Below are 13,502 nucleotides of genomic sequence, written 5' to 3' on the forward strand. Positions count from 1 at the left end.
CGTTACCTCGGTTGAGTGGCCTGACGATCGTAAAGATAAACTGAGGCATATAAATCTTTAGATGCCTATATGGTCCTGTACAAGACTTGTGTGTACGATCCGCAGTTCTGCTGAGTCAGCGCCGAGACCATGACAATGTAAAGAGTGACATTACAGTGCGATTTTAATGATGTGAATATTTTCTAGAAATAAAAGTTCCAGATACTGCATATTCATTTTTCATCAATTCTTGCACCAAACAACACAACAAGATGACATTTATTTAATAACAATTATTTAAGCTCCTTATTATGTAGCCGAATCTGTGCTGTTTTGCACTGGCCGCCTCCAGTTTTCACTTTGTTTTGCCTCCAGCTAGCGCCGTGACGTAACTGTGACGTCGGTGCAAAAGGGGTCTATACCTACATATATGCACTGAAATTATACATTACATACCAATTTGATGTCAACCAATATTGTATTTTACTGATTTACATTCACATTTAGTCATTTAGCAGACGCTTTCATCCAAAGCGACTTACATCTGAGGACTACTGATATCAAGATAAACTATTCAATAAAAGGATATAATAGAAAGATTATTGTGCTGATACTAGTAAAATCTATTAATCCTCTGGGGTTGTTCGTTTCAGAGTCACACTCGGGGTGTTCGGGTCCAAATGGACCCAAAGGGCGGGATTCATATTTAAAAAAAAAAAAAAAAATCATGATTTTTTTTTTTACTCATTTTTTATAATATTTTTTCTTTTCTTTTTTGGTGTTTTGAGAAAATTTCAAAAATAAAAAACAAAATTATAATTAGTATTAATGCAATAATTATGACAAAATTTCCCCCTATTGAACATAATAGAAATAATATTTAAAAAAAACATTTTTTTTTAAGCTGTATTTCATTTTAGAGTCAAGCCTAGGCCTTAAAAAAGCAAATTTTGAAATGATAATTTGAAATTTTTTGGTGTGTTTGTGTATAAAAGTGTGTTTGTGTGTGTGTCTGGATGTGTCCGTTTTGCACTCTTGATGTTTTATAGATTCACCCCTTCACTGATTTGTGCTTTTTTTCAAGATCGTGGCTGATTTGTAGATTGTACGCACAAAAAAAACTCACTCACATTTTTGCCAATTTCCTATTCATTCTCCATGCGGGTCCATTTGGACCCGAACACCCCAAGTGTGACTATTTTTTTTTAAAACCACTTAGACTACTCGCATCCTGTCCCCAATTTTTTGGGGTTTTCAAATGCCAAATATCAACAAAATCACCAAATTTCGGACCATTCCGAGGAAGGTTTCAAAAAAAAAAATGTATTTAAATTCTTCGGGTCCATTTGGGCCGAACAACCCCAGAGGGTTAAATAACCCTAGTCATTTCTTCCTGTGACACTGCAGCCCAAAAAGATCCCCAAGAGTTTGTTGAATGAAATGCTGATCCAGATGCTGTATATCGTGTAACCATAATATCAATAAACTCACTGCCCTGAATTATGCTTTGTAACTTTTTTCTGGATATTAATTATATACGCAAGCTTGTATACACTGGGGATCTTATTTTGACATATCTATGCTTTAACACTTCCAGCTGCTCTTTCGAAAAGATTTCTAAAATGTGTGGGATAAAATGCACTCTTACAATCGCCTACAACACAAAAGTGGCACATTTTGACTTTGAATGCGTTTTGAAGGTTCATGTTTAAACCATCGCTATTGCATTTTTCGGTCCCTAAATTTAAAGGAGAACTCCGGCGAACAATGAACCTTTGGTCTAATAAAACATCGGTACATAGTCAATCGTTCTCTGAGATTTGTTTTCATGATAATCGAATGTAAAGAGTTTTATCTCTAAAAACTGTTTAGCGTATAATGCTAGTAATGGGGGCATTGAGTAAGTAAAAAGAAATCGCTAGTTTATAACACTAACAAGGCTCAAAATAGCCCCACACTAACACAGTAACATAATGAGGCTCCATACATGCAAAACGAAGCATTGAGAACTTTGTAAGTGTACAGACCGTTTAATAAGAAGATACTTTATGAAGACAGTTCACTTCGTGTATACAGACAGGAGCCATCTTAAAAAATAGTCTCGATAAGTCGATCCCCGAACGCCGTTCATACAGTTCAGAAGTTCGCTGAACTTCATACAGTTCAGATCACTCAGCACGACGTTCGTGTTTGACTTATCGAGGCTATTTTTTAAGATGGCTCCTTAAGCTCTCTTACATCATAATTAAGACTTTAAACTGATGATAAAACTGAATTTAAGACTTTTTTTTAAGTATAGTGGCAAGAAAAGGAGGACGGGATCGGAAAGGACCACAAGCTAGGTTTCGCCCAAAGTTTCACCTGTGCCACGCTCCAGACTGCTATCGGCTGTAAATAATGAACGTACCACACTGTTTCCCAGAGGAGTGCTGCTCTCCACGGGGAGGGAGAGCTGTCTGGTCAAGGGACTGGTGTTGGAGGAGTGAAGGCTGGACAGAGACGGACATGGACTGCCTGCATCCATCATGACTTTTGGTGCTATATGAGAGAAGAAAATATATACACACATAAGACATGTGATGTGTGCTTATTGAACATTTAATTTCAAAACTGTAATTGTTGAAGTCTTTTAGTATCTTTAAATTCATTTTGATGGCATTTTTCTCCAAGCCCCCATTTATTTCCGTTAATGTATCCACAAGTTTCCGAGGGGCGCTCCTGTAAAAAATAAAGTGGGTGAAACTTCCGGTGACGCGGCGGAAGTAGCATTCCAATGGTATTTTGTGTGTTAGTTAGCGAAGAGGCTAGCTGTTTTTCGGAGAATTATTTTACTATTTAAAGACGCAAATCTTTATGAGAGATGTCGTTACGGAGCTCAGGGACAACATGTGCTGTTCGCGGTTGTATGTATAACCGGACTAAACTAGTTCAGTGGCTTAAACGTGATTGTTTTGAACATAAGCTGAAAACGAAATCAGAGTGTTCCTGCCAACGACTGTAGTTTATCACCTCCCAAAAGACGACGAATCTTCCTGTGTACATTTGTTTAAATTCTTAATATTCTATAAACTCTATCAGCATGTGGTTGGCTGTTCGCTACTGATGTTACACCTAAACTCAGGATCAAAGCCTGTGTTGACAGAATACCAAATGTGCCAGTTAATGTATTCAAGCAGCACATTCATTTATAATTTTGAATAAACTCCAAAGCACAATGACTAAGTGTGAATTTTTTATTTTAATTGTTTGTCAGCTCGCACAACTGTCTGTCACCATGCCTTGAGTATTGATTATTAATAATGTTATTATAATACTCCCAATCAACTACTGCAGAGGGTAAAGGTACTGTTATTTCACCCTTTTGAATTTCGTTGAGGTTGTGTTCCCACATCGTTAGCTAGTTTGGATCGCTATAACTTGAATGACTGTCAACTGTTGAATGAACGAGCGTCAAGCATGTCAAATCGCGCTTTGTTTACTTCCAACCGGAAGTCGCGCCCACTTTTGACGCAAGGCCTCATGGGGCGTAGGAAACTTGTGGATACACCCCATTTTTTTACGCAGGCTTCATTTTATGCAGCTGCCGGTGGTTGTGTATGGCTGACGTAAAATATTAATTAGAATGGACTATGTAAAGGGATCCGACTTTCTTTAGTGTAACGATGCTGTTTGAGCATGAAAAAGGTCTGAAAGTTACAAAGTCACTTCAAAGGGAGTCCTTCCTGAAACGCCTCTATCGTAGCCTTTAGTTTTCCAGGAACAAACATGTCACAATATTCCTCGTTTAAATAATTCCCGGCCAAGGCATACACAAAAACAAGGGGCAATGGAGTGCAGAAGTTATGACGTCACTTATAGGCCAAAACGCGGAAGTGAGTTAACGTTTTAGCACTTCCGGTTCCCTCGCCCTAAAGCCTATGGGATTTTTGAAAGGATTTTTGCTAAATCGCCTGAAATAAGGTCTGTGGTGAACAAAGCCTCTAAATATTTTTCACGTTTTGATCTATGACATAAAACACACCAGTTTTAACATCATTGTTGTTTTTTAAACTTTATTGTGTATGCTTGTGTTTTTTTTTTTACTTTATATTGGCTTCAAAATGTATTCATTTTAGATTAACTTGTAAAGAATATCTTAATAGACAAAACGTGTTATGGTCACAACTCTTTGTTGAACACAGATCTTATTTTTTTTTTTGCCATTTTCCAAAAGTCTATGAGGAAAATGCATAGCTTTTCGATCGAGGGAACCCACACGTCGCTAGCTTCCGAGTTGTCCTACAAAGTGACCTCATAACTTCGGCACTCTATACCTGGTTGATTTGCATTAGTAGTGTGTTATGATATTGGTAAGGGGTGTGACATTTCACACGCTCGCAGCGGTTGACCAATCACAACACTGGTCTAGCCAACCATTGAGCTTTTCAGAAGAAGAGGCTTTATAGAGAAAGGAGAAACAGAGTGTTACTGACAGACTGGGAAGAGAGGAGCCGCAACAATGGAGAATATGTGGGGGGAAAAGCGTTTTTTGAACATTGAAGCTTGAAACCTCTTCTAGTAGAGCCCAAAAAGGGCATAAATAGCACCACTTTAGGACATATTTGGAGTCATTTATGTATGGGAGGCAGTGCACTCACAGTCTGCTCTGTCCAGAGAGTGCTCTCTGACTCTCTTCCTGCTGTGACTCCGGACCAGCACGCGGTCCGGCCTGCAGGGTGTGAGTGTGTCTGGTTTTGGGACACATGAGATGCTGTCCACCTGCTGCCTGTGCAGTTTCTCCAACCTGCTCTTGTGACGGGCCAATCCTGACAGAGAGAAAGAATTAAAAGTGAATTGCTTTGGCCACTTTGTCGCAGACTGTGAGAATCGACACGTTTGTGTACTTACGGACTGCGGCCGCATGCGAATTTGACAGTCGGAATTTGTGTTTAGAGTGGAAGGATGATGATGGTGGTGTGATGGAGAGCTTGTGTTTGAGAGAGATCTTCTTCAGCGGTTTGATCCTGTCAAAGGAACGAGTCTGCCAATGAGACCTCAACACCTTCTGCAACTGTAAGCTAAGAGCCACGTCTGAGAGACCAACCAGAGAAAAGAGAAGATAGAAAGAGAGTTAAAAATTAAATATATTCATCACATCTAGGGCCCTGTTTACACCTGGTATTAAGAAGCGTTTTGGTCGATCGGATCACAAAAGTAATCAGGACGGAAGTGGTTAAAAGTGGACAAAAGAGACACTAGGGGTACATGGGGATCTGATCGACCAAAACACATCTTAAAACCAGGAGTAAACAGGGTCTAGGACTGCAGCTAAGTAATACAACTGATAATCTGTGGATCGTGCATTTCTGACAAACACATTAAAGTGCATACAAATCTCCATTTTTCAGGCTTGGTGAATTTTTTAAAAGGGTTTTTTTGTAAAAGATTTTATCATTTGTGACTTTTGACCACAAAAACAGTCACATATATATTATACATCATCTGAAAGCGGAATAAATAAGCGATTGTTGGCCATTGGCACAAATATAACAGTGCTAGTTGTGACTGGTTTTGTGATCCAGGGTCACATTTTATTAGGGTTGGGTACCAAAACTCGGTGCCAATAGGGGCTAGTTCTGACGTAAACGGTAGTAACCAGACTGAATAAGAATGACAATTGATTTCCGGGAGCCGTTATCAGTATGCGGGAGACTCCCGGAACGTCTGCTGATAGCAAGGGGATTAATGAAGATGCCGAAGACAAAACGCTGCGAGGTTTGGCTGCATTTCACGTGAGAACGATTGTCTGAAGCCCATATAGAATCACGATTCTCGCCGCCTTGACGCTCACGTCATCATATTATATTAGCGTGCGCATCATCTGCTCCTCCGAAAAAGGAAGATTGTCAGCAGCGCGAGGAGTTTGGCAGCGAACGCAGCGTCTCGTTCCCTATTCAGAGAACATGGGTTACACAGAGACATTCTCTTTCATATGTTTACTCAAAGCTGCGTATAAGACGCAGAGGGAACGAAATATCAAACTGGCTAAGAGCTTAACTAGTAAATGACCAGATAACTTGCATCACTAGTTCTAGCAGACAAAACATGGGAACCTGTAGCCATCAGAGATGTATAAAGTACTAGAAACCCGGACTTGAGTAAAAGTACAAGTGCTCGATCAAAAAAGTGACTTGAGTAGAAGTTGAAGTGCTCTTTAAGCAGCACACTTAAGTGGAAGTACTAAAGTAATCAACATTTTTTGTACTTAAGTATTGCAAGTAGTTTATTTTAAAATTCACTACTTAAGTACTAAAAGTAAAAGTACAATTATTGTGTCATGTAATTATTAAAGAAAGCAGTCAAAAGTTTCAACTAGCAATCAAATGAGGCAGCCGCCAAAAAATGTCATTGCAGGACAACCCCTGCATTAGTTGTCAATGTGTGTGTCAATCAATACTATACCCTATAAAACTGGCGTGTGATTTAGGCAGCATGAAAGCCAACTTGCAACGAATGATTCGTAAAATTTTTATAATTGTAACTAACGAGTAACTAGCAGAACATTAAAAAAAATATCGAAGTAAAAGTATTAAATTCATCGAAAATATCTACTGAAGTAAAAGTAGAAGTATGAGAATAAAACAATACTCTAGTACAGTACAGATACAGCATTTTAGTACTTAAGTACAGGGTTAGGGTATTATGTAAATGTGATATTATGTAAATGTGAACTTTGATTTTATATTGGTTTATTTATTATTACCATATGTTACTTGTATTTAAATTGTAAGTTAATATTGTGTCCAGTTTGGCCCTGTAAATAAAGGGGTGTTATTTTTTGACAAAGTGTGTGCGGTTTCGTTTTCTTAAGTACCGTTTCAAGAACCGTTTAAAAGATACAGAGCAGGTAGTGGTGTCGGATAAAACCCAACCGATACCCAACCCTACATTTTATAGTAAAATGTTTATAAATTATTTTATTTCACTACACACACATATGTGTAATCTATATATAGTGATATTAAATCATTTAAATCATATGTGTGTGTGTGCGTGTCTACATCTCACCCGACTGCATGGACAGAACGGGATGGATGCTGTGGTCTTGATGTGCAACTCTCTCCAGCAGAGGGCACCCATAAGGTAAGTCTGGTTTGGAGAGAGGACGAGCAATCCCACACATGACACATGAACTGTTGACATCACATCCTAGTGGAGGTGAAAACGACGCTCTCTGAACCTGATAAGGAGGAAATTTCAGATACACTTTAAAATAAGCAAAAAAAAAAGGTCCTCCTGGGATGTTAATACATTAATTTATACCAACAAGCTTCACACACACCTTGCCATTGAGATTGTGGAAAGTGTTCGGGTGAATTAAACGTCGCCTTCTGCAGGTCACCAGCGGGCGTGTTCGTGCCGATGTAGAGCTGCTGTCCAGACTCGAAGGACACGTGTCCAACATTTCTGCCACGCTACTGAAATCAGAAAATATGAACATGTAAAATGCAGTTTTTGCCAAGCTAATGGGATAATATGACATTGTGATACAAGACCCAATGCATTCACTTATTTTAGCTGGTTAATAATGTTAATTTAAAGTTACATAATAATGTTACACATAATAATAGTGTGTGCTGGGAAAAGATTAATCGCATCCAAAATAAATGCTTGTGTTTACATAATACATGCGTGTACTGTGTATAATTATTTTGTATATACATTATAAATACATACACATGCATGTATATATTTAAGAAATATGCGCATGTATATATTGTATGTATATTTATACAAAATGTATATTATTTATGTATAAAATATAAACACATTTTTTCTTAAATATATACATGCATGTGTGTGTATTTGTATATACAAAATAATTATACACAGTACACACACATGTATTATGTAAACACAGTCTTTTATTTTGGATGCGATTAATCGTTGCCCAGCACTATATATAACTATATATATATATATATATATTAGGGCTGTGCAAAAATGAATTGCGATTAATCGCATCCAAAATAAAAGTCTGTGTTTACATAATATATTTGTGTGTGCTGTATATAATTATTTTGTATATATAAATACACACACATGCATGTATATATTTAAGAAAATGTGTTATTCATATATAAAATATTTATATTTATATAATATAGATTATGTATTTATATATATATACAGAATTTAAGCGCAAATAATTCTTAAATATATACATGCATAGGTATTTATATATACAAAATAATTATATACAGCACACACAAATATATTATGTAAACACAGACTTTTATTTTGGATGCGATTAATCGCAATTCATTTTTGCACAGCCCTAATATATATATATGGTGCTGCTGTAATGTGTTTGCACTTATTGTGTAGATTAGATTATTAGACAATAAAACCTGGGTACAGTTATAATAATGGGTTAGCATATGGTAACAACTAAAAAGTAAATTCCAATATTTACTCCAACACAATATGAAATATTAGCATTTTGTCCAAACCTAAAAGAGATGTCGTTTTCAGATGTGTCTGTCAAACGAGACTGGGATTCTGTGGAACTCTGGGATGTTGGTGAGGTCAGGACATTCTTATTAGTCTCCATTATATTTATGGTTCTCTGGCAGGAAGGGGCGGAGTCTCCCAGCTCCACGGGACCCTGCAGAGAGCATGTGAAAAATAAAAACCACAACTTTACACGGCTAAATTAGACTGGATTTTAGTTCTTCTTATAACACAAACACTTTCCATCTCTCCCACAACACAAACACACAGCAGATATGAAGCGTCTGCTGACCTTGCTGGCGCGCAGTTGGCGGTAGATGTCGACCTGCTGTCGGATGCGGTACTCCAGGTCTGATACCTGAGCCTGCAGCCATGTCCAGTGACTGATGATGCCGGCTCTCTCCCTGGCAAAGCGGCCTTCTGCTCTTCTCCATCTGAGAGAGAAGTGAACAATCCGGTTAAACACGTTTTAAGTTAGGCATTGTTTAGCTAACTAGGAGAGTCGTTAGTTCTCATGATCTGTTTACTTCAGTGAGTAAAAACCGGCTGTGACGACTCAGATAAAACAAACAGGAAACCATTTAAATCATTCTCAGTGACTTTTCCAGCCCTGATGGTCCAGATTACAGACAAAATCAATCATTGTGACTGTAATAATGATGCATAACACATAGAGGGCACTGTTGAACACATTCAGCACAGACACCCACTTACAGATGCCACAAGCCCTGTAAAACAACACTAGCCAGCTTTCAAACACTTCCTTTGCAACCAAAGGAACGGAAGAAAATGGATGAACGCAAGACAAGGGGTAGACGATAAGGCCAAAATATATCACAATACGAGTATTCTTTTTACAATTACTGTATATATCATCATGATAGTGAGAGATTTATTGCAAATTTGTATTAACTAATGTAAGTACAAGCTTACCAAAGACAAGTAAACAGTCAGAAATATAATCAAAACAAAAAATCTAATTACAAGCAATAAGACAAATATTAAAAAGATACAAATGAAATAATAGAGTAGTATATCTAACATATAAATATTATAAATAAACACTACAGAAATTAAATAATCAAATGTTAATGGTATGAATTGAATACACAATGATTTTAACTTAAGTTTTTCAGTCAAGAGCAAAGTGATTAATTTTTTTTTGTTGTTGTTTGGTTAACATTAAAGAGACAGCAGCAGGTATACGAGGCTTCGAACACACAGATCCAATATACTGGTACACATCTCAATTTATTCTATTGTTTATGACGGTTCACGTGAATACTCGCCAAAACAGGCATTTTCATAAACAGTGAAATACTCAAATATAAGGACAATAAACAGCTAAAAAGATACATTTATTACATCTACTGTGTGAAAAAGAATGGCAAGCCAGAACCAAATTGAATTCTGTTTGAATTGATCTTATGCTTAAAACTGGCAAAAATGCATAGAAAATCATCAACTCTCAGATGACGCAACAATGCAGAGTCATGTGAGCGCAGCCTCAATAGATAATAATCCAAAATATTGACTGCCCCCAACCATTTTTATTTTTTTAACTATTTTTTGTGTGCATCTACCTGTTTATAGACCATTTCACAAGATGTAAACAACACTGGTCCAGAAGCACTTCCCGTTTCAGTTTAACACTACATAAATGCTGGGATAAAATACAACCAACAGAACATCTAAAACTGAATCAAAAAGTTCAACAAACATCTTTAAGATGTTTTCTTTACATGTGAAATAAGGAAAACAGTTACAAACTGAAACAGGAAGTGTTTCTGGACCAGTGTTGTTTACATCTTGTGAAATGGTCTATATGGCATTATTACAACCCATGATTTGCCAATGCTAGTTCAATTGGAGGGTTTAATAGCTAAGGGGGAGGATAAGCTTTTCATTGGGCAAAAATCAGAGCAATACCCGTTTCACACACTCCGTTTGCAGTTCCGTGCCCATGGCATGTTAACAGGTTAAGAGATTTCACACCGCACGCGGATGCAGTCTGTCGATCCGTTCCAGTTGCGGTTTGTATAAAGCAGTGCAGAGATCGTTTCCGCACCGAGGCTATTTCTGCAAACGTTGAATTAAAGTGACAGCGCACAGTTCGTGGTCAAAACGAACACAGATTGAGCTGAAAATGTAGAAATAATTCAGGGTTCCAGACTGCGACCAAATTGGTGGCATATGCAACCATTATTTGAGAATGTGCGAGTTAAAATTGCGAGTAGCACATGTGCGAGTAGACGCTCGCGCAACAGAACGCCGTTGTATTTAGGGCTGCAACAACTAATCGATAAAATCGATTATAATCGATTATGAAAATCGTTGTCAACGAATGTCATTATCGATTAGTTGGTCTGATTACGTCACGGGGATTGTTTACATGCTACATGCGCTTCTTACATGCGCTTCATGAGGCACACACGCAGTCTCTCTCCCTCGCCGGTCTGTGCGCAACACGGACGGTTTGGAGCACATTATCTTCTGTCTCGCATGCGCACTCTTGATTCCGTGAGTTTGAACTAATTTGCGGGCATCAGGAAACCGCTATCAATATGCAGCATACATGAAAATCATTTACCTTTCGGCAAATTCGCCGTTTTGAAACCAAAATAGGTGACCTGCGTTAATCGTGTATACTTTATGAAGCCATACTGTAGTATAATGTGAGATAGAAATGTATATTTAAGTCATTAAATTCAAGTTAACGTAAGCTTTTCCCTCCACTGCGGCTGTCAGTCATTCTCTATTAGGTGTTCAAACAGCGCGTCGCGTTACAACAGTTAACATGATGAAACTCTTTCCAAGATGATTCAATGTTATTATTATAATTGAGCCGTAGATAAAGGTCTATGGTTTCGTAATATAATGACTATCTTGCTAGACTTTTATTGCTGTAACTTAATCACTTTCTACTGAGTGTCTGTTAGATCACAACACTAGAGTAGACTCGGCGCACTATAATTGTTCTTCACGTGCACAGCCTAACTGAAATTTAAAACTGCTAAAAGAAAAGGCTTAATAAACTATTGCAAAGATACTGTATAATACACAGTCAATATTGCTTCCTCACTAAACAGCTGTGCATCTGATTTTTACGATGTTTTTCATGAATGTATAACAACAATACAAAGAGCAATGTGTAACGTTTTACCAGAGTTAGTGCTACACTTATTGTCTCTTATTTTTTCCCCACTAAGGAATGTTTTTTTCACTAAATGTTCAGATTTTATAAAATTATTGTGCACTTGTGATTTTTCTAGGCTAAGTTTTTCTGAGTTATCCACTAATCTAGTTTACAATAGCATTTTTGTCATAGGTTATGGTCATATATATTTTTTTTATTTGTTGTTTTTCTATATAATGAAGTTGTCTGTATTAAGAAGATTGTTTAACACACAAAAGAGTGTGGTTTTAGGGTTTTATTTAGTTATAATAAACAAAAAAATGAAATACATTTTTATCCGATTAATCGATTAATCGAAAAAATAATCGTCCGATTAATCGATTATCAAAATAATCGTTAGTTGCAGCCCTAGTTGTATTAGCCACTGCAGTCCGTAATTTATGTTCAAAATGAACGAGTAGGCTACATCATGAATCCATTTTCCAAACTGTGTTTTGACTTATCCTGAATCACTACGGTACGCCTATAATGAGTGTTCATATTCGGACTATTTTATCCCGGGGTCGACTCGGATGCGGAGTTGCCCAGTGCCCGCGTGACTCGTCATAGACATTAATGGAGAGAAGTAGCTCCGCCTACAGTGTTCTTCCGCAAGACACGTGCAGTTTATTTCTTGACGAACGTAGACGTCTGTATAAGCTTATTATAATACTCTAATCTTTTAAAATGTAATGCATACATTTGAATGTTTAATGATTTTTAATAGATAGATAGATAGATAGATAGATAGATAGATAGATAGATAGATAGATAGATAGATAGATAGATAGATAGATAGATAGATAGATAGATAGATAGATAGATAGATAGATAGATAGAATTCAAATGTAAAATGCTTAAAATTACGGTCCAAAATCCATGAAAATCCTGAAATTTGGCAATGATAATTAATATATTACAGGTATTTATGCTGTAACCCAGAAAGCCTTTGCTAGCTTTGGTCCATTAAAAACACTATTCATCAGCATGCATTGATTAATCCCATGGCATGTAGCAAAAAAAAAAAAAAAAATGCGACCAATCAAATGCTAGTGCGACCAACTGAGAAAGTTGGTAGCACCAGTTCAACCAGTGGAAAAGTTAGTCTGGAGCCCTGTAAACATATTTAATTAAATACTACTTTTCATCTTTTTACTTTAAGACCAGAGTTAAGCAAGGAAAACTAAAAAACTACAACAAACTCAACAAGGAGATAATGAACGACACTCGTCTCATTTGTAGAGGTGGAAAAACAAGTTCTTTGTGACGTGCAAGATTTATTGTATTAAAATTTAAAAGCAAGAGAGTTCGCTGTTTTTGTCAATTTTAAGTTTTAATTTAAAATGCTTGCGATTTTAATAAAAATACATGGTTAAATATTTGACCACTTGCTTGAGCAACTTAGTATATATAGAAGCAATGCATGGAATTATAGTTCCTACGTTGTTTGAATTGTGTTTATACGTGCATTCAAGTTTGTAAAAATGTACAAAGAGAATCGCAATGCGGACAGAACTTTTATTTAAACAAAATTTGCTGCATAACTTCTGAATTTGAAATAAAAATAGTGAGTAGGCTATGTGTTTGTGGATCAGTTACGCATGTACCGCATTCACACTGCACGCGAAGTATGTGTGAAACAGTCGTAATGGTAGATTTTACTCAACATTTGAAAGAGAACATTCTCGAGTAAGTGTGTGGTTAGTATTGTGACTACAAACATGACACTGGCTGTCTATGGTCTATCAGGGTTTTATGACACTCCTGTAGTGTGATACACAAAAGAACACCACCATCTCATGGTGAATGTCCCTCTCAGCACATTCCCACTGTTTAATGCCTCAGTATACACAGA

The 13,502-nt window shown here is 37.0% G+C and overlaps 1 protein-coding gene across 1 annotated transcript in view; it reads right to left on the bottom strand.

Moving 5' to 3' along the window:
- The window catches only part of kansl1a (KAT8 regulatory NSL complex subunit 1a), a 31,401-nt gene that overhangs the window by 3,420 nt on the left and 14,479 nt on the right, over positions 1-13,502 (bottom strand). Inside the window, exons 3-9 of the mRNA XM_039658972.2 lie at positions 8,765-8,906; positions 8,472-8,626; positions 7,301-7,436; positions 7,027-7,198; positions 4,867-5,049; positions 4,617-4,784; positions 2,387-2,517 (exon numbers count right to left, since the gene is read on the bottom strand). Of these exons, the coding sequence (XP_039514906.2) occupies positions 2,387-2,517; positions 4,617-4,784; positions 4,867-5,049; positions 7,027-7,198; positions 7,301-7,436; positions 8,472-8,626; positions 8,765-8,906 (1,087 nt within the window). The remainder of the gene's footprint in view (positions 1-2,386; positions 2,518-4,616; positions 4,785-4,866; positions 5,050-7,026; positions 7,199-7,300; positions 7,437-8,471; positions 8,627-8,764; positions 8,907-13,502) is intronic.

Source organism: Pimephales promelas, chromosome 17 (assembly GCF_988280905.1).
Source record: "Pimephales promelas chromosome 17, fPimPro1.hap1.1, whole genome shotgun sequence".
NCBI lineage: Eukaryota > Metazoa > Chordata > Actinopteri > Cypriniformes > Leuciscidae > Pimephales > Pimephales promelas.